The sequence below is a fragment of the Phalacrocorax aristotelis genome, chromosome 2 (genome assembly GCF_949628215.1).
Source record: "Phalacrocorax aristotelis chromosome 2, bGulAri2.1, whole genome shotgun sequence".
Lineage (NCBI taxonomy): Eukaryota > Metazoa > Chordata > Aves > Suliformes > Phalacrocoracidae > Phalacrocorax > Phalacrocorax aristotelis.
The window spans coordinates 112,246,726-112,268,980 of NC_134277.1; the positions used below are offsets into that span (position 1 = coordinate 112,246,726).

The 22,255-nt window shown below is 39.7% G+C and overlaps 1 protein-coding gene across 9 annotated transcripts in view; it reads right to left on the reverse strand.

Moving 5' to 3' along the window:
• The window catches only part of PTPRM (protein tyrosine phosphatase receptor type M), a 495,513-nt gene that overhangs the window by 10,704 nt on the left and 462,554 nt on the right, over positions 1 to 22,255 (reverse strand). For all 9 annotated transcript variants that reach the window (XM_075084712.1, XM_075084711.1, XM_075084710.1 and 6 more), the window contains 6 exons: positions 9,890 to 10,006; positions 5,015 to 5,169; positions 4,578 to 4,713; positions 3,849 to 3,998; positions 3,207 to 3,380; positions 738 to 869 (listed from right to left, as the gene is read on the reverse strand). In XM_075084712.1, coding sequence (XP_074940813.1) covers positions 738 to 869; positions 3,207 to 3,380; positions 3,849 to 3,998; positions 4,578 to 4,713; positions 5,015 to 5,169; positions 9,890 to 10,006 — 864 coding nt within the window. The remainder of the gene's footprint in view (positions 1 to 737; positions 870 to 3,206; positions 3,381 to 3,848; positions 3,999 to 4,577; positions 4,714 to 5,014; positions 5,170 to 9,889; positions 10,007 to 22,255) is intronic.

The following is a 22,255-nucleotide window of genomic DNA, read 5'->3' on the forward strand; positions in this document are numbered from 1 at the left end:
GATGGCTGGTGCAGTTTGTTGGAACCAAGGAAATTATAACTGTGTAAGAACTTGGAATTGCGCAGTTACGAGCCAGGCTCTAGGACACTTAGTGATTAATGCTAGTGATTAAATTGCCAAACCAGTAGGTTCGGTTTTCCAATTTTCTAAAGAACATGTACAGCATGCACAACTCTTTTGTAAGGTAATTACATTCCCCCATACGTTTCGTTGCCCTGATTTCCGAAGGATGCTTAGTTTCCAGTCTTGTTTAGTTCCTATCTCCTTGCTAACAATGCCATTTTGTGTCAAACGTAACACAGGTTTTCCCACAGGGAACACCTATCCCCTGGTAAGCAGAACAAGGTCATTGACCTGTTTCAGGCAGGCTAATGAATAGCTGTTGGCTTCTGTTTATGACTTTTGGCTGTTATTAGTGTGTTTCAGACTTGAGTAAGAATTCTACAACCATCATTTTGGGTTTTTAGCAGCTCTTTCCAAAGCATGCTTTCTTATCAAAAGAAATGATGGGTGCATGTGCTTATGTATGTGTGCATCAACATTTTGGTGGAGAAGCTGCTGATTTATTCCTCTTTCCCTATGGGTATCTGCAAGCTACAAATCAATTTTTTACTGTGTTAGTATTTAATGTTGTTTTACAAAACTAATTATGTCCTAAAGCTGTTGTGAAGCGCACGTGTGCTGAAATGCTGAGGCACTAGCACTCCTCTGTTGAATGGAGCAGTCTCTGGACTTACCTGTGCTGGATCGACATCATTCAGCATAACTATTGAAGTGCAGTGATAATCTAGGACCAGTCTCCAGAAATCTTTGACAGTATTTGGTAAGGGATGCTGTGTAACTATAAAAGCTGACGGTTGCTTGTAGCTCTGCAAAGAAATAACAAGAGATAGTGAGAAGAATGGTAAAAGATAAAAATCCATTTAGCAGAATGCCAGTCATAGCCCCAAAACTTTGGGAATTAAAGCATTATTTCTATTTTCTGTATAATTAATACATTGTTTTCAGCTCTTTCCCAAGATCTTATATGCTTCAAAGTTAATAAACTGTATTTGGGCAGAATATAACTTCTGCAGATGTTATATTTCTGAAACTTATTTTATGCCACAGGCAGAGAGTAAAAACATCAGAGGTTTTTGCCTCCAATGTAACTCCTACAAAAATTTGAGCAACAGTTTTGTTTTGAGTTGTTAATGGACAGATTAATCTTGGCTGTCTACGCTTAGCTGTTAATTTGAATGATGCCCATGAAAGGCAATATCTAGTTATTTTTCAGAAATATTGTTGAAATTCTGGTCTATCTGACAGCAGCGGAGATACCCAGGGGATAAATTTCAGTGCTCTCTGGTTTTTTTTTAGCACCAGAGTATGTCGTTGACCGAGCTGTTTGGTGGAACTGTTCAATTGTGTAATTGTCAGCAATGTACTCCTGAGTGCTGAAGGCCAGTGTGGCCATACTGGGGCAATTCTTGGGAGGAGGTTGACATGGCCTTCATTAAGGAGGGCAGGGAAGCCTCTGCATTCCTTGAACTGAACTGTTTGTACTGTGACAGAGATACAATCTCATCAGTTAGTTCCATCTTTCTTTCAGAGACAGTCGCTGAAGAGAATACAGAAAATGAGTCCAATGTGTTTTGGGTTACAGACGAAGACATGCAAGATTTCAGTTCTTTCGGTTTTGTCAAACTGCAACCAGCAGGTATTGATGCTGCTGGTGCATCAGTCAGCTGCCTTCTATCCTACTGGTGCTGTGTTGTTGGAAGTTGCATGCAGATGAGAGGTGCCCAAAGGGCTCTCCATTACTCCCTCACTTCGAAGCCCTAGCAGGGTTGGTTTTTTTTTTTTAATCATTCTCAAACTCATTTGATACTGAATAATGAAAATTATGCTTGCTACCTCTTTTGCTCAAAGTGAGCTTCTAAAGTTTACATGAAGTGATCCAGCTGCATCTCAACAGATGCAAGTGGAGAGGGTGAAATGGATCACCTTGCCTGCTGGAGACTGAGAGGTACAAATGTCTGCTCCGGTCTGTCAGAGCAGGGATATTGCAGGATTCTGGCAAGGGTGCTTTGGGTGGAAAGTGACCCAAATCACCTCCTCCCTCGGAGCCTTTTGCCCAGACACACTTTCGGCTCCAGCTCACTGTTTCAACAGTGAAGAAGGGAAGCATGTTCAAAGCAAATATTGAGGCACTGCTCTTTCTGAGCAGTACTTAATTTACAGAACAAAACAGTACTGAACTCTCCAGGAGAGAAGACAATGTAATGGCAAGACTGTAAATTGCAGATCAAGGAAGCCCCGTTCTGATATGAAATGTCGTTGACCTACTGTGAGAACCTAGAAAAGCCACTTAAACGTTTGTTCTCAGTTTCTCTACATAGATAAACATAAAGATAATACACTTATCTTTTCACAGGAGTGTTTTGAACTTAGGCTTATTTTAGGAAAATGCTTTGAGAACTTGGAAAGAACAAAATGCAAAAACTGCTATAAGCTGTTATTACTCTAGCTTCACTTTTCAAAAAGGCCATTTACAATGTGTTCATTCTTTGCTAACCTCTGTTTTCCTGTTGCTTATGTGTTTGACAACCATAATTACTATAGTTCTAAATTGTCAAAGATAGGCTATAAATATCTACAGACTGTAAAGGCAGTTTAAGTGTCTTTTTACTGATATTCTATTAGCAGGATTAGAATTACCATAGATGCATTAGAACCCCCCCCCCCCCGAACAGAAACCATTCATTCAAACAGAAATAAACAGAAAGACTGAAGTAATGGCTTGTGTACTATCTTGTGCTGACAATTTTTTTTTTGTTAATTACTGTTTAAATTAGAAACAAAGGGAACTGAAATATTGCTGTAAACCTTATTATCCTATTTAACTGCCTTAGTGTCTTAATAGGTAACTCTTTTTTTTCCTAGGCCAGATGGTTAAAAATTCAAGCACTAGGGAGAAATCGAGACACATTTAATTTATCAAAACTCCCTGACTTGCTTTCTGAGCATAGCTTTGGAACCCTGAGTGTGACATAACATATGTGGGATCCTAAATGTACTTGGGAGTTTAAAGATTTTATGCCATGTTTTTGGAAAACAAGCTAGAAGGATTTCAGTCTTCTTATGCTGACTCCACTTTCTGGCATTGCTCAGTTTGGAGGGCTGCTTATTCCCTTTTTATTATTAATGATGTAGTGGAGACTTACATCCATCAGTGCAGCATTAATGTAGTTACTGCTTTCCCCATCTATCGTTATGAGGAAAGGCAGGCATCTGTCTGGAGGCAGAACATCCATACAGCGATTCTTTTCATGATTTCGTGGTAAAAGTGCTATGCTGCAGTCTTCTACACGCAGCGTTGGAGTCACCATATTTAGAGTCTTTCAAAAAGAGTAAACAATACAGCGGAAAAATTAACACAGCAGTGAAAGCATCCCAAAATATTTAAGAATACATCAGCTCAGCATTCAGTTTCAGTAGGAATCAATATGCAGAGAAATGAAAACACATCACAGCCAGCAGTGTTTGGAAGCAAAAAATCCTGGAAGCATACAGATCTGAAAAATAACCTCAAAGATAGCTGCAGAGTAACCTGCCTTCTGGAGAAAGGACACTGGAAGGAAATTATATACTTCCCTTGAGTAAAAAGATTTTACTACTACCCTATGGCATGATCTTTTATGATTTAGCATAATTCAATAGCAATTAGTGACATATTATTTTCCCTTTTTTAGCTGTCTCTCTCTCCCAGACCTGCTCCAAAATACACACAGTTATAAGCAAGCACTTTAGAAATCTTTAGCACAGCTGAACTGTATAGCTTCTAGGTACTGCTAACCACAACTTACCCTAAATTCCTCTTTGATCTGGCTGGAGTTAGTCTGAGGATCCAGTTTATTCATTTCATAGTAAACAGACCTAACTTGAGAAGCTGGAATAGATGTGTCCCCACAAAGACAGGCTTCCAGGATAGCATCATGGATGAATACATACTGTTCCTGGTAAAGCAGTTAAAATAATTATTGACATAGAGACTGTACGCTACTAGTATTCTGGTAAGTAAAAAATAACAACTAATATGGTTGCCACTAAGTCTCTCTGACTTTACCGGCACTGAAGCAAGACCTGAAGGAACAACAGCAGTTCACAAAACTTTATCCGACTCATTTGGAATTTAATATAGAAGGATTGACTCAAACTAGGTAGGAGTACAAACAGAAGTACAGGAACACTCCGTAATAAAACTCGGAATGTTTCTGGTTTCTTCATCCCTCTGCACAGTTCTGTAGGTGCTATCACATAACTGAGCCTCAACAAGATGTGCTCCAGAATGAATCCTCCCTGGAGAGGAAACACTCATGATTTTCCTTTTTTTCAGAAAACCACTGCAAACCTTAAGTGCAGCATAACTGGGCACTTGTTTGGGCAGCGATTCTTCAAGTGTGGATTATTTTCTGCATATGACTGAATAAACTACTTTATGAATGGTGCCTACCACAAGGGGCTCTAGTATTATGGGCTAGAAGAATACTTTTTCTTGCAAAGTGTAAGACAGTATTCCAGTAGATTAACAATACCTCAGTCTGCACCATGTTAACTCTCCGAGACCGAAGCTCTCTCACACAGTTGTATATGTCTACGACGCCTTCTCTTTCTGCCATATCTAGCATGATGTCAATAACAATGAAGCACCCAGTTCTGCCAGCACCAGCACTAAAGTAAAAGAAGAGCACAGTTAATGTTCAGCAGTGTATTGGAAAATGTAAAGCGTAAGGGTTCATCTTGCAGGTACTTGATCACTTGGCTGATTACTGAAATTAAGTCTTGCATTCAGGCATTTGCAGGATTTCAGACTCAGTTTTCCCATTCTTGTTCATATTTTAGGTATTAAGTTTTTGGGAGTAGAGCTCCAGTGGCTTCAGCAACCTGTGTGGGGATAGTGGAGTACAGGAGAAGCAAAAGTAGGTTCTGAGTTTAGAGGACAACACAACAGAGGGATTTCTGTCCTACCCACCTGCAGTGAACAACCAGAGGGCCAGCATTTGGTGGGCTCTTAGACTTGACCTGACGTACAAATCCCAGCAGGCCTGTTGCATGGTACGGTACACCGTGGTCTGGCCAGCCAGTGAAGTGAAACTGCCGAATTTCTCGAATCTCATGAGCACCTCTCTGTTGAAAAGACAAGGGTTGAAAAAGAAAAACAAGCTGGAATGTGAAAGAGGTTGGATGAGAGCCATCATTAAGAATGTAACTTCAAAAGCCTGAGCCTTGCTGAAAAACATCCACCCCCTACCAATACCCATATCTGTACAGACTGCTGGAGAGCTTTCTCATAGCAGGAGAGCAAGTTCAAAGGTTACATATCTACTGGTTTCAAAGCCTTACAACAAAACTGAGTAATTTAGCACTAGATTGGTTAGAAACTTTTAGCAACAAGATAGACGCTCATCTCTATATTTAAGCATTAAGTTGTTTTGAAAACTGTGGCCTTAAGATGCATGCCATGATCACAGAACAGGTCAGCAGCAAAGCCGTGAACATACAGCACAGATGACTTTTTTTTTCCCACTGCTCTCCACAGGAGGTTTGCTGCTGACTTCGGGGAACTACAATTTCAGCATAATTTTCCTTATAATTTATCTCCTTCATTGGTCTCAAAGAAACAGCTGAATAGTAAGAAACCTTTTTGCACCTCCAATCATATGGGCTACGTTTGTAGCCCTCTACATGCTCACCCTTCAAGTGATTTGCCACAGTCTACAAGGACGTGGATGTGGTAAGACAGGTATGAATAAGGAGCCGATTGTGTAAGTAATTTCCCATGTGACTTTCTGGAGCAGTTTGGATATTAGAGGTGTGCTAAGTTTGATTTTCTTAGTGCTTGTACTTCCCCTTCCCCCTCTAAAAATGTAGCTGCCAGTATTTTATTCTCATTAGAAATCCACAGACCAGAGGCCATCATACATATTTCATAAGCAAACAGCAAAATTATGACATATCATTTCTAGGCTGGACTAAATGTCAGTGATATTAATAACTGGTGGTTTACAGTTTTTCTTCTTAAAGATGTATTTCCTGTCCTGAGCTGGTTTGCATATAAAAGGTCTAATTTTTTTGCATAATGAAGTAACATAAACTTCCTAATTTATTGTTAGTATGCAAGGTAGAAGAGTCTGGGATTTTCAATGACTGAGAAATTTTGGGATTTTCAATGACTGAGGAATTTTGGGAGTGCCAGTGCTACATGACTGGAGTGGACTTGGAGTCCTCATGCTCTGACAGGTCAGGCTGGTGGTTTGTGGAGGCTCGGCATCTGCTCAGAGGAATATCCACACTTATCTCCCTCAGAAACTGCGACACAAAAAGGCAGGCTAGAGAGAAGAGTACATGCGACATTGGTGTAGACGAAGGAGATCACACCCTTGCAACAGAAATGACCTTATATCCTAAAAACCAATTTTAAAACATATTAAACCCCAGGAATAGGCAAAGTAATTTGCATTTTAAGACAGTCTAGCAAATACATTCAAATACAATTTGGTCTCTGTGTTCTGGGGATTTTAGAGTGTGTTACTTAACACAGCATTTTGCTATTGTAAGCAAGGCCTCCAACTCTGTAAATAGCTGTGCGTAGGTGGGGTATCCATGTCCCAAACACTTTTATATTGCTCCTAACAACTGCCCACAATCCCCCAAGAAACAAAGATCCCATACAAAAAGCAGTGCCATGACTATACAAACTGAGGACTAAAACGAGTACCCCACACAAATTCTTCATGCTGTACGCAGCGTTGATTTTCAAGCAATTTACAAAAAGTGAACTGCCTCTCCAAAATGATGTGCCCAGCTGTTGCACAGATCAGGATATGCCCTCTGTATCTTCTGCATTGGTTTTGAAAATGCTGTCTGTCATGCTGACTGCATTTTCGTATATCGTGGATAACAGCTACTTAGAAAAGATTTTGCATATAGGGTACGCATATAATGAGTTTGCTTATTATACCTACAAAAGAATGATTTTCATGTCTGTAGCTTCCCTGCTGGTTTCTAAACCCAAAATAGCAACACAACTGCATGAATCATAAAAGCATATGCTCAGCTTGGAAAGACTATATTTTTTTACTTTTTCTTTCAGCTGAAACAAACAGAAAATGGAGTACATTGCAAACAAACCCTACAATGTTAAAAAATGTAGACCCTAATCCTACAAATACTCATGCTGCTGGTGTATGTTACTACCTGAGTAATTCATCAGATTTAGTTGTTGCGGTGTAATGGAACTGCTGCAAAGGAACTGCTTATCCACACATCGTGAACCATATCTAGGAAGTGGTCTTCAGAATCGGAGTGTAATTCTGGGTTCCACTTTCTTGGCATTATCCCCCTACTCCCCAGTAATTATCAAATAGCCATTTAAAAAAATAAAAATGTGTGTTCAATTTATCCCCAAGCAAATCAACTTCTAAATTGTATTTTAGGAGCAGGTATGAGATGTTCATCCACAAACAGAAAAGATGATCAGAAAGGACCTCTGAGGGTCTCCAATCTAACCTCCCAATCAGAGTGGGTCTATGGCCAACACTAGATCAGTTCACCAGTGGCTCTGGCCAGCTGAGCCCTGATGACCTCCAAGAATGGGGATTGCACAACTTTTCTGGGTAACCTGCTTTAGCACTGCACTACCCTCATCCCGAAGAGTTTTTCCAGTGCAAGCCTTCCACCCTGCAAATTCATGGCCACTGCCCCATTTTACCGTCCATTACCATGGAGAAGGAAGCGAATTTGGTGCCCCTGCTTTTCTAAACATCTCTGAGGTAGCTGCAGACTGCAATTAGATCCTCCTTACCCCTCCTTCTCATCTCTTCCACACTGAACAAGGCCAGCTTGCTTAACCTCCCCTTGCAGCTCAGATGTCCTACATCCATAATGATTCTATGATTCTATGATCTTGGATCTCAGCTGTTGTCCCAGGATGTCACGGCCTGTACAGACATATGGGGTTAGTCCACTTAAGGCACAGGACTTTGCATTTTCCCTTGTTGAATTACTAGATTTTCTGTTGGCCAAATCTTCAAGTCCTTTGGGACTGAGGCTCCAAAGTTCAGCATTTCAACACCACCCTTCAACTAGTACGATCTGCAGATTTGGTTAGGGTGCACGCTGTCTCATCAGGCAGCTTGTCTTGCAGAGACTGAAAGGTATCAGTCCCAGTAGATCAGAAATATAAACTTGAGAGAACTATGGTGGAAGAGATGTACAGACTTGACCTTCCAGTACCATTGGAAGAGTTAAAAATATGGAAAATAGGGTAAAAACAAATGTACTTTACTCAAACTACACTGACATTGCTTTTAGAGGCTTACTGAAAAACTACCAACTATTAAAAAGCGGTGTCTAAATGAAATCTTTTCAGATGGAGATTTTTTTTTTAAGAAAAAAAAAATTTAGTGCCTTTTATCTCTATCTGTTCTAATGCAGTTATTCAAGACAGTTTGGTTATGATCAACTGTTAAATCCTCCAGGTCTTTTTTTCCAGTCCCAGTTAAGAAGTGAAAAGCTAACATCAAAGCATGGGCTTAAAATTTGCAGAATAAAATAAACTAGTGCTTCATCTACTTCAAAGTGTAGCCACCATTTCTCATCTGTTTATTAAAAATATCTAAATGCAAGGAAACAACAGGCTTGAATGAATTAGATGTACAATATGTATAGCTGTAAACATGATACAATATTTCAGTTCATTCAAACTGCATAATTCTGTTATTGTTACCCTCAGGTTGCTGTACTGATGTATATTTAAGTATTAGATTGAAGAATAAAATAGAAAAAAGCCCAATTCCTTTGTTACTGTGGATGTATGTACAGGGACTCTGCTGGGCCATCTTTTTGGCAGTTTCATCTACCTGGATGCAGGATTCTTTGATCCCAAAGATTATGTTCTTCACAACCATAACTGAATACTATTTCAACATTAGAGAGAACCACTATATCACAGGTACTTGCAAGTAAATAAAAAGGAGTTTTCTAGGCTAATTAGTTGAAATTCTACTCATGGAGGTACTGGGAGAACATTACTTCAGTGTGTCATCAGGAATATCAAGTCTTACAAACAGACCCTTTCCTCATTGTTCTGCAACTCAGATGAGTCTTGATACATACAATTAAAACACTTCTGTCCTTTAAAGAAGTCTGGATAAAACCCCTGAATTAACACAAAATGCGTGACACGCGTCAGCATTGACTGACCCTGCTTGTTCCTCCTTTCAGTAAGTACCTTATTTGTTAACTGTATGTTGTCCATACATTGTAAGCTGTTCAGGAGAGCTACAAGATCTAGTGAGCATCAAAAAAAATCATGGCATTATTCTAATAAACAGTAATACAACATGCTGATTGGAAGTCTCCCTATAAAGATAGATTCCACATGAAAAATGAAATTGCCTTGAGAAGAAAATGAGTTTGTTTCAACTATGTCTGTGGAGACCAGGAACACACTGCCCCAGCAGATAACAGTATTCTCCACCATGGACTTCTGAATAATAGTACATGCAGCCTCTGGTAGAGACAGAAAATGACTGTAGGGAACATAAGATGGGAAAACAGCACAAATGTGTTTTTCAGCTGATTGGTGGGAGGGAGGCTTCAATTTCTCCTAGGCAAGGAACATCACTTTTTCCAACTCAGGCAGGGGCCAACAGGGATGGAAAGCGCAGAAAAGTTGCTGCATTTAAAGGAAAACACAGTTTGCCATAAGAGGGCGGTAGCCATTTACCCAAAAAATAGCTACAAAACCAGGATGTCAGTCAAAAGATTTAACTTTCCTTTGTTGAATCTGTATATAAGTTACTTAGGCAGAGTGTATTTAAGAAAAACGAGTTCAGAAACTTACCTTTTCTACTGCAAACGTTCGAATCACATATTCAGCCAGGAGCTCTGTTTCTATTAGGGTAACTTTAATATCTTTATATATCTCTGTGTCATCTGGCCAGTATTTGCAGCATTTGACCTTTAAAAAAATACAAAAGAAATTAAGGTTCATTTATTTTAGAAGGTTCATACTGAATCTATTCTGTATTCTGTGCAATGATTTCTGTTTTAAAATGCAATTGCGCAAAACAGACCTGTATGTGGAAATGATTAATATTTAAGGCACATTGCCTCTTTTTTAAGACATCTTTCAGAGCTGCAGGTGAGATTTGTGCTGTGGTTAGTAAAGTAAGGCAGATTTCTACAGAGCACAAGGGATATTTATGCCCTGCACAACTCACTCAAGAGTAACTGTTCACTTCCTGTGCTTCCCAATGCAGGGTGTGCCCAGAGGGACAACTACCACCAGAAGGTTTTTTCCCAACCTCTAGTTGGTGATTTGTCCCAAAAATATCTTCCTACCTTCTAAAATGAAAATGTGTTTTTCAGACAGGAAGGATCTTCTCTTCAGTTAGAAAAGTATCTGTTTTCTCAGATTAACTTTTCAAAGGAACTGATGAGAGGTCAAATGGCAAAATTCAACACTTGAAGTCAAGAGATGAGTTTTATGCCTGGGCTTTAACACCAATTCACTAGATGACCCCAGACACTATGGTTGGGATTCATCTCACTTAGCTCAAACTAAGATGAGTAGGATGAATGGCTTCTAGAGGTGCCTTTATTTTTGTTAACTATGAAAAGACTCTAGCCAACTGCCTTTGCCTAGGTGTTTGGCTTCTTGATGGCTAAGGTTAGGTGAGATTAATTACCCCTTCCTCCTAAATGATTTCACTTGGCTTCTGGAGCTATGCGTGCTTGGCAAATTTATCCTGGGGTATGGAGGTGCAAAGGAGGTGGGTTTTCCGAACTGTATTTCAGATTTCCTGAGCCTTGGTGTGGTCTAGATGGGATGGACTTCACAGTATTTAACGTATTCAGATATGCCCTATTACTCTGCTATTTTTCAGCTGGGTCGTTGTGTTGACTGTATTTGATGATGCAGCCAGCTGACAGACTTAGGAATTTTCTCCTCCTTCCCATTTGTGTGGACAAGGCAGTGGGCGGGGAAGCTAACACATTCCTTACAGATCTCAGTTTTATTCTGCTCTGTCACGGTAATAGCTATGCTATCACCACTGCATCTGGCCATCGTCCAGTAGTGCAGTATGTGCTAGGAGTAGCATCTGTTATACATCTGCTGCATGGAATGGTTTCTTCCTCTCACTGAAGGGAAAATTTAAAATGGATCTTCTAATACATGTAAATCTACCGGTTTACTTAAATATACACTTAAATAGGTTGGGTAAAAACCCCAAATGCTTCAAATATTCAATGGAAAATTGATTTTAAAAAAAACCACACCAAAAAAACCCCCCAAAACCACTTCACAACTCTTAGAGTATTTCTCAAACCCATTTTAGTGCCAAAATATTTGGATTCCTATCATGCCTATTCTTGAGCAAAAGGTAAAACTGAAGGGTGTGTATATAAGTATACAGTGAAAACTGTAAAGCATGATTCAAATGGTTTATTTATTCAAACTCCAGGTTCAGTATATAAAGGATTATGCAGAGAGTCAAACCTTGCCTTGTCAGGCAGAAGAAAATACTTTCTTCAGCATTTGTTTTTAATGACGTGGCCAATAATCACATACAACCCATATTTACTGTCTGGACAGAAGAGAGGTCTTGCCATGCTAAATTGGAAACATCAGCTGATAAAATGAAAAGTTTGTCAGGGCAGGATCAGTAGTTCTGACCCTTTTTCTGACTCTTTAGCAGGATAAAAATTAAATCTGAATAGAATTGAGTTGAAGGGCTGGAAAAACACAGCCCCACACCAGGATCCTCAGAGAAAAAGAGTAGGCTGGTTGTAAGCCCTGGCTCCCAGCCGCAAAATTATACAAGCACCTTAACAGCTTATTCCTGCTTACACAGCTGATGGAAAGCTCCTAGAGCAGAGCTGAAGTTCAGGTAGTTATATGCAGGTTTTTATTTATTTCAATATGCTTGTCTTCAGACCTAGTAACCGTATTAGTATTGGCTAAAAAATTCTTTATATTCTTCACGTTTCACCTGATATTAAGCGTGGTTCCAGGACAATTGGCAAACACCAGGTTATACGGTTCCCTTCCACAGTGAGAGGCTTAGAGCTGAGAGACTGGACAGTCCTTGCGGTGCCTAGCACTCCTGTACCCAGGCAAGGGCAGCACGACTGCTCGCCCCCACCCTGCTCGCCAGCCAGCAAGCTGGCAGCACGTCAGTGTGGGCAGAGGGTTTCCACCAGCCAAGGGCCAAGCCGAGGGACAGTCCCAGGGTGCCTAAACTACAGGATCTCTGGCAAACGCGTATTCATCTCCAAACCATATCTATCAGCTATAAGCAATGAACAACAATTTCAAAAGCATTAAATGTTGCTGCAGGCAGTTTAGTAGTTGCTGCTATCTATCTATTGTTGCACCTACTTGATATTTATTCAGATCTTATCTTGTTTGGATGTATTTCCTAAAACCCTCTGATGGTAGCTAAGCGAAAAACATTGAATGCTCACTGTTTTGTCTGTGTTGTTAAAATGATCCAGAAAATTCACACCGTTCAAATCCCTCAGGCCAAAAAACGGACCTTTTTAGAGTCATTGCTGGGAGGTCTCTGAAACAGGGGTTTCCTACCTATGGCTAAGACACTTTTTTGACTCTTCATGCAGAGTAAGGCAATTCACACTACCTCCAGACTGGAGCAGCCCACTGACAACCCCATCTCTGGAGCTGATTCTCTTTTCCTGCCTGTTCACTTATCGTTTCCATAGGTGGAACCTGAAGCACACAAAGACAGCCAATGCACGTAGGAAGGGAGCAGCTGCAGCAGTGATCCTAGTCACAGCACTACTGATCAGCTCGTCTCTTTGTTGCTAACTTTAGCCTTGTTTCTTTCTGATGGGTGGCTGCCATCCTCAAAACAGCTCTAGTTCAGTAAAATAAACAATCGGGGAAAAAAAACCCCAACCCTGGCTGAATTAAATTGCTCAGCCTTGAAGGAAAACATGCCTGTTTCTAACTTGGTAAGTCTAGACAGTCTGGATTATGACTAAGAACTAGGGACATTTAGAAAGACCAATTTAGAAGAGCACAGTCCCCACCTTCTTACGCCTCAACTGTTGGATTTAATTCCACTCTTTTTTTTAAACCTTATTTAAGATGATCCAGTGGAATAATTAGGGAAGCATTGGGGGATGCTGCACAGAAGTTACAGCCTTTTGTGCCTCATGCAGCTTGGGCCCGCTGGGGATTTCTTACTCTGCTGCACAGGGGATTTTGGGCACAGAGCAGATTGGAGCTGAGCAGAAGGATCCATGACAACACAATTTCCTGAAAACTCTCCCACGTGGAATAGGGGCTGTAACAGCCGTGGAAACAGTGCCAGAGCCGCAGTCAGAGCCACAGACCAACACTAGATGATTCACTCACTGGGAGGGGGGAAAAAAGCCCTCCAAACTTTTTTTTATTTTTAAATTCAGGCTTTTTTCCTATTTTTGGCTCTTGTTCTGCAATGCTGCTGCACGTGCTGAGCTCCAGACATGGGAACTCTGTGGACTCCTGATGAGCCAAAAGTTAAGTAAATGCTTAAAGACCAGTCTCCCATCTCCTCCAGGACCACTCAAATAAATGCAAAGGTGTCTTAAAGACAGAAGTAGATTAAATAGTGTAAATGAAAATCACATTTATAAAACTTCATTGGATCAGGGCCTTTATTTGTACAAGGAAAGACAATTGCAACAAAATAGAATATGGTTTTACTCATCTAATATGAGAAACACTACTGGTAACATATGTTTGTTCATTTTTTCTTTTTAGCACAGCTTTAGCTACTGTGACTTGACAAATCTCTTTCCCTTTTCATAAACATTTGGTACATGCTTTACAAAAAAACCTACTAACAGAAGGTTTAGCTAAATAATTGATATATGAATCCAGAACTGAATATTAAATGCATTGGGTTTTTTTCACACAGTTGCTACCATAACAGTAAATATCATCCACAAAGTAGGAAACATAATTTTGAAATGTCATCTGAGCAGAACTATAATTGAGAGTTTGTTCAGCTAAACCCCACATTTATATCCTGACGTGCCAAAAAATACAGATGTTCATCACAAGATGAGATAAAAGGGTGACTGCCAGCGACATAATGAAAATGCTGTGGTTTAATCTATTCATCCCAAGGTACCCTGTCCAATTGTTCCAAACACGTATATTTTTCTAATAATTTTACAAATCTGGAGAAGATGCTTATCTACTTCCACCCCCTACCTCCATCCCCCCAGCAAAATAGTCTAATGTGAGAAACTAAGACTCAGAAATGAAGGTGGAAAGTTGTTGTTGCTACTTCTAAATATAACAAACAACGTAGGCAGTGGATAGCTAATGAACACAAATTGTGACTTCCGAAGCTGTATATTTAGCCATTTGGCAATGTGACACATCTAGCTAAAGGCAGTATGAAAGCCAGGACAGTAATTCATTTACTTAGAGGTTTGGAATAGGAGGAATATTACAGAATTAATATGTGAGCTGGCTGTGAAATATACTTTGTAGTTTGTACAGAGCAGTTTAAATAACACTGATTATTCAAAGTTTCCAATTTCCTTTGATTCTGAAATATTCTTAGCAAAAAGGTGATATAACTGGCTATGCACTGCATGGATTGTCGTTAGTGAAGAGCAGTATTATATATTCTAATTTAAAATTAATCCTGAACTAAGTAATGATGATATGTCAGACATAAATTTTGAAGTGAAACCTCTAGAATATAAAATGAAATAGCCAACCAAGCTCACTGGTGAAACTTTTTAACAGATTTTACAGATGTAGCTAGGATAACATCATATACTTTTATTTGGCTGACTCGAAGCAAAAGGACATCCAATAATTGAAAGTATTTTTACTTAAATGCTTCTCAAACAAAAAAATGTATTGTGATTTAAGAACATTTTACAAGTTATAAAACAACCTTTGACAGAAGATAAAACCCAGTCTTACTTTTTTTCATTTTCTTTGCTTTTGAGCAAGTCAGTTAATTGATTAATACCTAATTTTACAGTTTTCCAAAAGAGGTATGGAAGAGTATTGAGAAATACATTCAAGATACTGTTTGGCACTACCAGATGAATGGGTCTGTATAAATGCAGCCAGAAGTCTTTATGTTTTTCACAGCTCCCAGTGGGGGAGAGATGTCTCCATGAATTTTACTAGCTCAGTCTAACTTCTGCCAGTGACGACTCAGAGCTGATACAATTCTCCACCTTCTGCTGCCCTTTCTTGCTCCAGCAGCGCAATCCTAGGTTGCCTGGTGGATGCACTCCCATTCAGCTTCTGCCCGGAATAGCTGGTTTTCTGGACACGCCCAGTAGTAGGCATACACTAATGCTTTCCACCTGCGGGAATCAGTGCGATCCCTTTGCTCTTAAGACTCAGGTGTACTGTTAGCACGCCGTCAACCTGTTAGCTGGGATTAGATGAAATTAAGCTGACAGGCCAAACTCATGGTGTGGCCATACTTTGGCCATAAACCAGAACTAGTCTAGGAGAATTGCTTTAGGGTAAAGGTGACCCCAGGCAAAGCTATTGTAGTGCTCCTGTCTTCATCACTAGTACCAAAAGGATAAAATGGATTGCCTCTATTTCATTGCTTATGCTTAGGCAATTTTGTCTCCCACTGATGATTAAAAAAACGCTGTAAATTAGTGCACCTCAGCACAACCCTGGAGGAAAAAAGGCTGTGCACAGAGCAGATGAGAAGGGTGGTCCCATGCCAAGATGAAGGATGGTTACAGGATTAGCTGGAGCTCCTCAAAGCCTGTCTTAATCCCTTACACAACTGTGAAATCATGGGCATATTGCTCAGATCCTGTGCTCTGAGGACCTGATGTGCCTACATCGAGCAGAACAGCCTGCGCTCTGAATCATGCTTCCGTTCCAAGAGCTAAATCATGCCATTAGTTGAGCTACAGAGCACCACCAAGTTAGTAGATTGCCTTCCAGCTCTAAAACCTGATCATCTCATGTTAGGTTAGAAAGCTCTATGTGTTACTCTACTGGGTAAGGTAAAACTGTGTTGGTACCTCCAGGATGCTTCTTTCTTCACAGAGAGACTGAGAGATTAATTTCACGAGACCACTCAGGTGAAGAAGACTTGCAGTGATGAAGCCATTTTGCTAGCCCTGATGTTTCAAAGAACTTGAAGCCCTTTTTGCAAACTGCACTTATACTTGCCTCCTACACCTTGGCAGCACTTCAGCAGCTAGCCCAACAAGGGGGTCGATCCATTTGTGCATCCTTAAACCTCTTTTATGTATTTCTCAAAGTAAATTATCTCAATTGGATTAGTGAGCATTAAGATATTAATCTCTGTTGATTAACATCCTTTGAAACATAGCTTTTACTGGAAACAAGAATGCATCAAAACACAGAGAGCTGAAACCATGTCTGCTCTGAGTGACATGGGACAGTGCTGAATGCTTGTAGGTTGATGTCCTGTTTGATGATGCTACCATTGCTAATCTGGGGACATCTTTATTAAATGATTGCAAAGAGTCCTTCCTTCTCTTTCCTGAAGAACAACAACTATTTCTTCTTCCTAAGGCCTCTTCCCCTGCTAGGCATAATGAAGTAATGCAACTTGTTATTTCTGGTTAGACGTCTAGAAAGCTGAAATCTGTTTTGACAACTAGAAGGGCTCACTGACTTGAAAGACTAACAGTAGTCTTAAATTACGATTTGTTTTCTTTTTTTCTCATTGATACTCTGTAAAAGTATAGACTCTATGCTATTATCTACAAGAAACACTGGAATTACAGCAAAACCAAAAGTAAAACAACAGACTATCTAATAACATGTATGTACCATAAGCACAGGTCCCAGGTTTTTTGGGTAAACGTGATAATGAAAAAAAAATTTCTAGATGGGGAAAGACACTATTTATTGGTTTTGGAAGCTGAAACTAGAATTACCTAGAGGTAGGGAAGGGTTTCATACAGCAAGCTTTCTCCCCCTCATTTATAAAATATGGGGTTTTTTTCAGTAGAAAAGTTGAAATCTTTGTCACCAGTATACTTACAAACTCTTTGGCACACCTCCTAAGGAGCGCTAATGCCTGTGTCCTGAACTAATTCCAATGTAGGTAATTTGGCTTATTACATTTAGAGGCAGTTTCAATTACATAGAGTGTTCTTCCATTTATACTAAATATAAATGTCCTGTTTGTGAGATGTGTTAGAGTTACTGTGTTTCACCCCTGCAATATCTCTGTAATGGGTGATCTGAATCTTAAATACAATTTGAATTTACCTTTGTTTATTAGAGGGTTCTTCTGCATGGAAGAGTCTCAAAACTTTTAAAATGTGTAAGTGCAAGTTCATAACAGCTTTGTGTCAAAAAATTCCTTTTTTATTCTAAGAATAGGTGGCAAGTCCATTGGAAATTTTGCACAGTTTTTATGTTGCTGGAATTTCCTATGAAGTTTTTGTTTGGTTCTTGCAGTATGTTTTCAGTAAGAAGTCTTTGGACAGGGCTTTATTTGGCACTTTTTCTTGGATGTCTAATGCCTGTCAATAACAGAAACAAATCATCAGGTGGACCTGAAGATCATCTGGTTCAACATAAACACTTCTGGATCTTGTTTGTTAAGGAAAAGTATTTTTATCTGGTTTAGAAATGTTTCTTGAATGCTGACCAAGGCTGCACATCCTAAGCAAGGACCAAGCTTGGACCCAAGACCCAAGCACATGCACATATGACTGCTTAGGGCTGGGCCCACGCAGAGTCTTTCCTGAGAACAACTCTTTTCTGACAGATTTTATCTTATATCAGGGAATGTTTTTTAGCCAGCCAGCCAGCAGCAAGAAGATGTTCCCTTTCTGTCAGAAGACCTTTGTATGAATCTCCTCACTGTCATGTAGACCCCAATATTTTTTTAAGCGTGAAAAATCAGAGCCATCGACCTTTTCGCAGCAAAGCAGATGAGAGTGCCATGTACGTAGCATGTCAACCACAGGTCCAGTGAAAGAAAAGCTAAGCCATCACTGTGTTCTTTCTTTTTCCCTATGCAGATACAGCACTGCCAGCTCCTGAAAGGGAAAAGTCACCCAGGAGGAGTGTGAGATGGTTATCAGGAAAGCAGAACACACCTGAGAGATAAGATGGCAGTGCGGGGCTATTTCAGATGTTTCAGTGGATATAAGGTGTGCGTGCAGGCATAGGGGCTATTTACCAGTCTATGGCTGACCTTCATTCTCCTGTTTGTGTCACATCCAATCTGTTGTAGTCAACCTTGCCTTCTTTCAAAAAAAGGGTCTTTTGTGTGCCTATTAACACTATTAGCACTGGCTGTTTTCTAATTCTGGATAATAATTGCGAAACTCTAATTACTGTAATTACTATGCTCCTGGGGTGAGGTTTTATTTTTTATAATTATTTCTAGTGATGTTTTTCGTAAATACTTTGTTATATTAAAAGCATGATAGACAATCATGAGTCCTTGTAGCACATTCATATATCAACCACCTCCACTGATTTAACCAGTGCATTTCACCATTTATTAACCAGATATTACTAAATTTCTTCTGCCTTAAGCAAAAACAAGGAATGGGAGAGAAAGTGACTACCGACAAATGACAAATGATGTGACATGCCAAGTTTCATTCTGCCAACCAAGTATTAGTACCAGCCCAACAAGAGAAAAGATGGAGGTGACGGCTAGATGGCACAATTGAATATATTCTAAATCTTCCCTGAATAACTCTTTAAGGAGGAAAGAAATGTTTCAATGTGTGCAAACATTGAAACGCTTCAAGAAGCAACCTGAGACTTTGGCCAGTACCTAAGGACCTTGATCCAGTTCCCATTGCTTTCCACAGAAGGATCCAACTCTGTCTTCTGGAGTCTGTACGTGACAGCAGCCTCTTGGAGTAAGCAAGATGTTCTCTTGTGTCTGTTCTCTGATCACCCCTACGCTCATGGGATAAAAGGTTTTGTTTCTTCTAGAATAATCCACCAGATTTTGCTAAGCCTCTCAGGAAAAGATGTTTTCTGAAATTACACTGCTATCTTCAGTTGCTCTAGCACTTACAAACGTGAGCATGGAGGCCTCTTGCATTAATATAATCCAAAATACATTATTTTGAAATAGCTTGTGGGCACACTGACATATTTTTTGAGTCTTGGTTTTGCTTTTTACCTGTTATTGTGTGGTTTGGAAAATTCTGGCTCTTGCACTAAAATGTAGGTATATTATACCGTTAATTACTTTTCATTCCCTTTTTGTGCACTTCATTTTGAGTGGAAAGCTGTTGACCCCAGCATGAAGAAGACAAAGTCTTTTTTTTCAAGGCTGCTTCAAGGGCTGCTTGTTTGGTTTTTTTGTACAGGTTCTTATGTCGACCTAGGCCAATCTTAACTAAAAACCACTTCATCATATGTTATCAAAGAACTGTTCATGCAACTCAGCAATGATTTTTCTAAATGACTGTGAGACCTCATTTAGATTTTTAATAAACAGTCACATTCTAATGAGGTCTTCATAAAACTGACTAAATATGTTTAGAAATCATTAGCTTAAATTACTAGTACAAAAGTCTCCTCAGGGAGCCCTGCAGATTTTGTGATAAGACTTCTGGCAGATGGATTAGTATAACAGCACAAGTGAGTTCTGAATTTCCACACAAGCAGTGTAAATGTGAGTGACTGGGTAACAGGCTACTAGATAAAGAGCTAAATGTCCCTCAGGTGGGTTCATTAAAGAGAGAAAACAATCAAAACACATTTCTGTGCCATTTAAATACCAGGTGCACAGCAGTTTGCAGGTGCCAGAAACATTGACAAGGGTCCCTTGCTAGAACACACAAGAGCTTAAAGGCATGCATGGTTTTGACAAGTATGCCTCAGATAATGACATATATTGGCAGATGTACCCAGACCCTGCTGGAGGGTAATGTGGGGACTGAGTCATTTGCAGCAGGTGCTTGCATTAGGGACAGCCTCATGGTGATTCCTCCATCCGCAATTAAAACAGTCCTGATGCATAATGCTCCAGGGCAAGAAGCAAGTTCCTAGCAATGATTTAATGACTATCCAGCCAGTCCTGGTAAACAAATACACATACGCCCCCTCAATGATTAATTCATGAAGGATGTACACTGTGTGGCAAACGTTAAATATTCCTCTTTCCTGAAAATATAAAGGAATTTTCTTCCTCAGCTTACAATGGGTCAAGAGAGTTAAAAATTAAAAATAATAAACCCCTATAAATCTTATACCAGCAATAGCAATTGAAATAGAAAACATCAAGGTTGGGAAGGTTACAAAGTTTGCTCTGCAGGAATGTTACCAAAAGGTCCATTAAAATCATTACTAATCAAGGTGGCACAGAGCTTGTGTTAGGGGTTGCGGGACAGATGGTGTGTTTGTAATATGCCTCCTTGTTGCTGATGTTTCCAGCTCTGGGAGTGGGACAGGAGCACCAATGGAGGAGAGACTGCATTGTTCTGTGGCTCTCATGATCTCATTTCCATTAAAAGCTCATTTCAATTTCTGCTCTCTGATCTAACCTGTGCTGGCCTCCAGAGGAAGTGAGAACAAAGTCATTTCTAGCACTGCCAGAAACAACAAAGCTGCAGATCTGTATCCCACTAGGACTCTTGCACACTGAAGAAACCTCCACGGTGGGGCAAACTGTTGCTTGCTGCTAAGGGAATGTGCTGCGTACCCAAATGTAGTGAGTCGAGACTGCTAACACTGGCACCAAGAATGGTGTCTTTTTGACTGACACCTAACAGTTCACTCTAATTGATGCCTTCAGATACTGACTTTAGGAAAACAGTATGTGGTTTCATGCAGTATGCTGGTTTTGTTCTAAGGCTTGTTTATTCATACCCTGAAAACATCCCTTTTAAAGTTGTATGCTTGGGTACTGATGAATGTGTATAAAACTTTAACAAAGAGATTTGCTGGAGAGCTTCCTATTCTTACAAATCCCTCCGTTTTGAATTGATATGTGACCACCCAACTATTTCTACCTTCTTCCTCAATCAAGGGACTGAATTTTTAAGCGGCCTCCATGATTCTTTTTTGTGTCTGCAATTAGTCATACATGAGTTCCTGCAGTAGGTGTTAATTGCAGTCACAAATCCCATTTTTTTTTAAATCTAAAAATAACACTGGCACCTGATCTGTTGGCAGCCTTGGGCACACAGATATCTAAACATTAGGTTTTATATTAACAATTGACAAAGGACATAAGGAAGAATAAAATGAGATTGTAAAACTGGGCTTGCTAAAAAGGAGACAAGATCCAGCACTTTGACTCACCCTGCATAAACAGTGCTCTCTCTGCATGTGCCAATGTCACAGGGCAGAGGGGTATCAGACACTCCACCAGTGTGAAATTAAAAACATCTCTTAAAACCATGTGGCTCACACCAAGATATGTGCACTTGACTTCTTATTTCAACACTTCGATTTACAATAATTGCTGTAGTTGCAATAAAAGCAGTGGGGTTTTTTTTCATTGCAAATGAAAGCTATATGCTCAGTTCCCAAGCAAATTTTCTTGAAAAAAAACCATCCCAGATGAGAACTAAGACACCAGTGCATAGACAAAGCAGTAAATTAAAAGACTCAGTTATTGACTGTTGTGAGAAAGAAAGGAAACGGTTCCATTCAATACTTGTTCAAAACAAAATTAGCCATAATGACTTGAGTAGGAGGCCTACTTCAGAAGTTATCAAGCAAAGAAAGGAAAGTACACAGTATCAACCAAGCTTTACTTTACTACTCAGCTCCTGAAGAAGACCTTGTGGTCAACAAATATAGTGTACAAATGAGTAAAGCTAATTCTTTCTGTTTTAGTCCAGAAGGCTTAGAGGAAGGAAAACCCAAACAAATGACGTTGATTTAGACTAATACACTATGAAGAAGGTGCAATTTCATAGTTGAACTACTTTTCTCAGAAACCTGTTTCAGAATTACTCCACTTCAGCCTCCCTGAAAAAACGGTGACTCCAAAGCTTGTTCTGTAACTAATTCCCTGGTTTCCCTTAATAGAAATGGTATGTCTGAGATATATACAAAGATATGATGCTTTCCTTCTTTGGCAGTCTTTGCAGGCTGTGCTGTACGGAATGCAGCTTTATCAGTTACTTTTTCATTGTGCTAATGTTATCAAAGCCAAGCATCCAAGGCATGTTTAAAAATAATTGATAATGAACCTCTTAGCACAGGCAGTCATAAATATTTTAT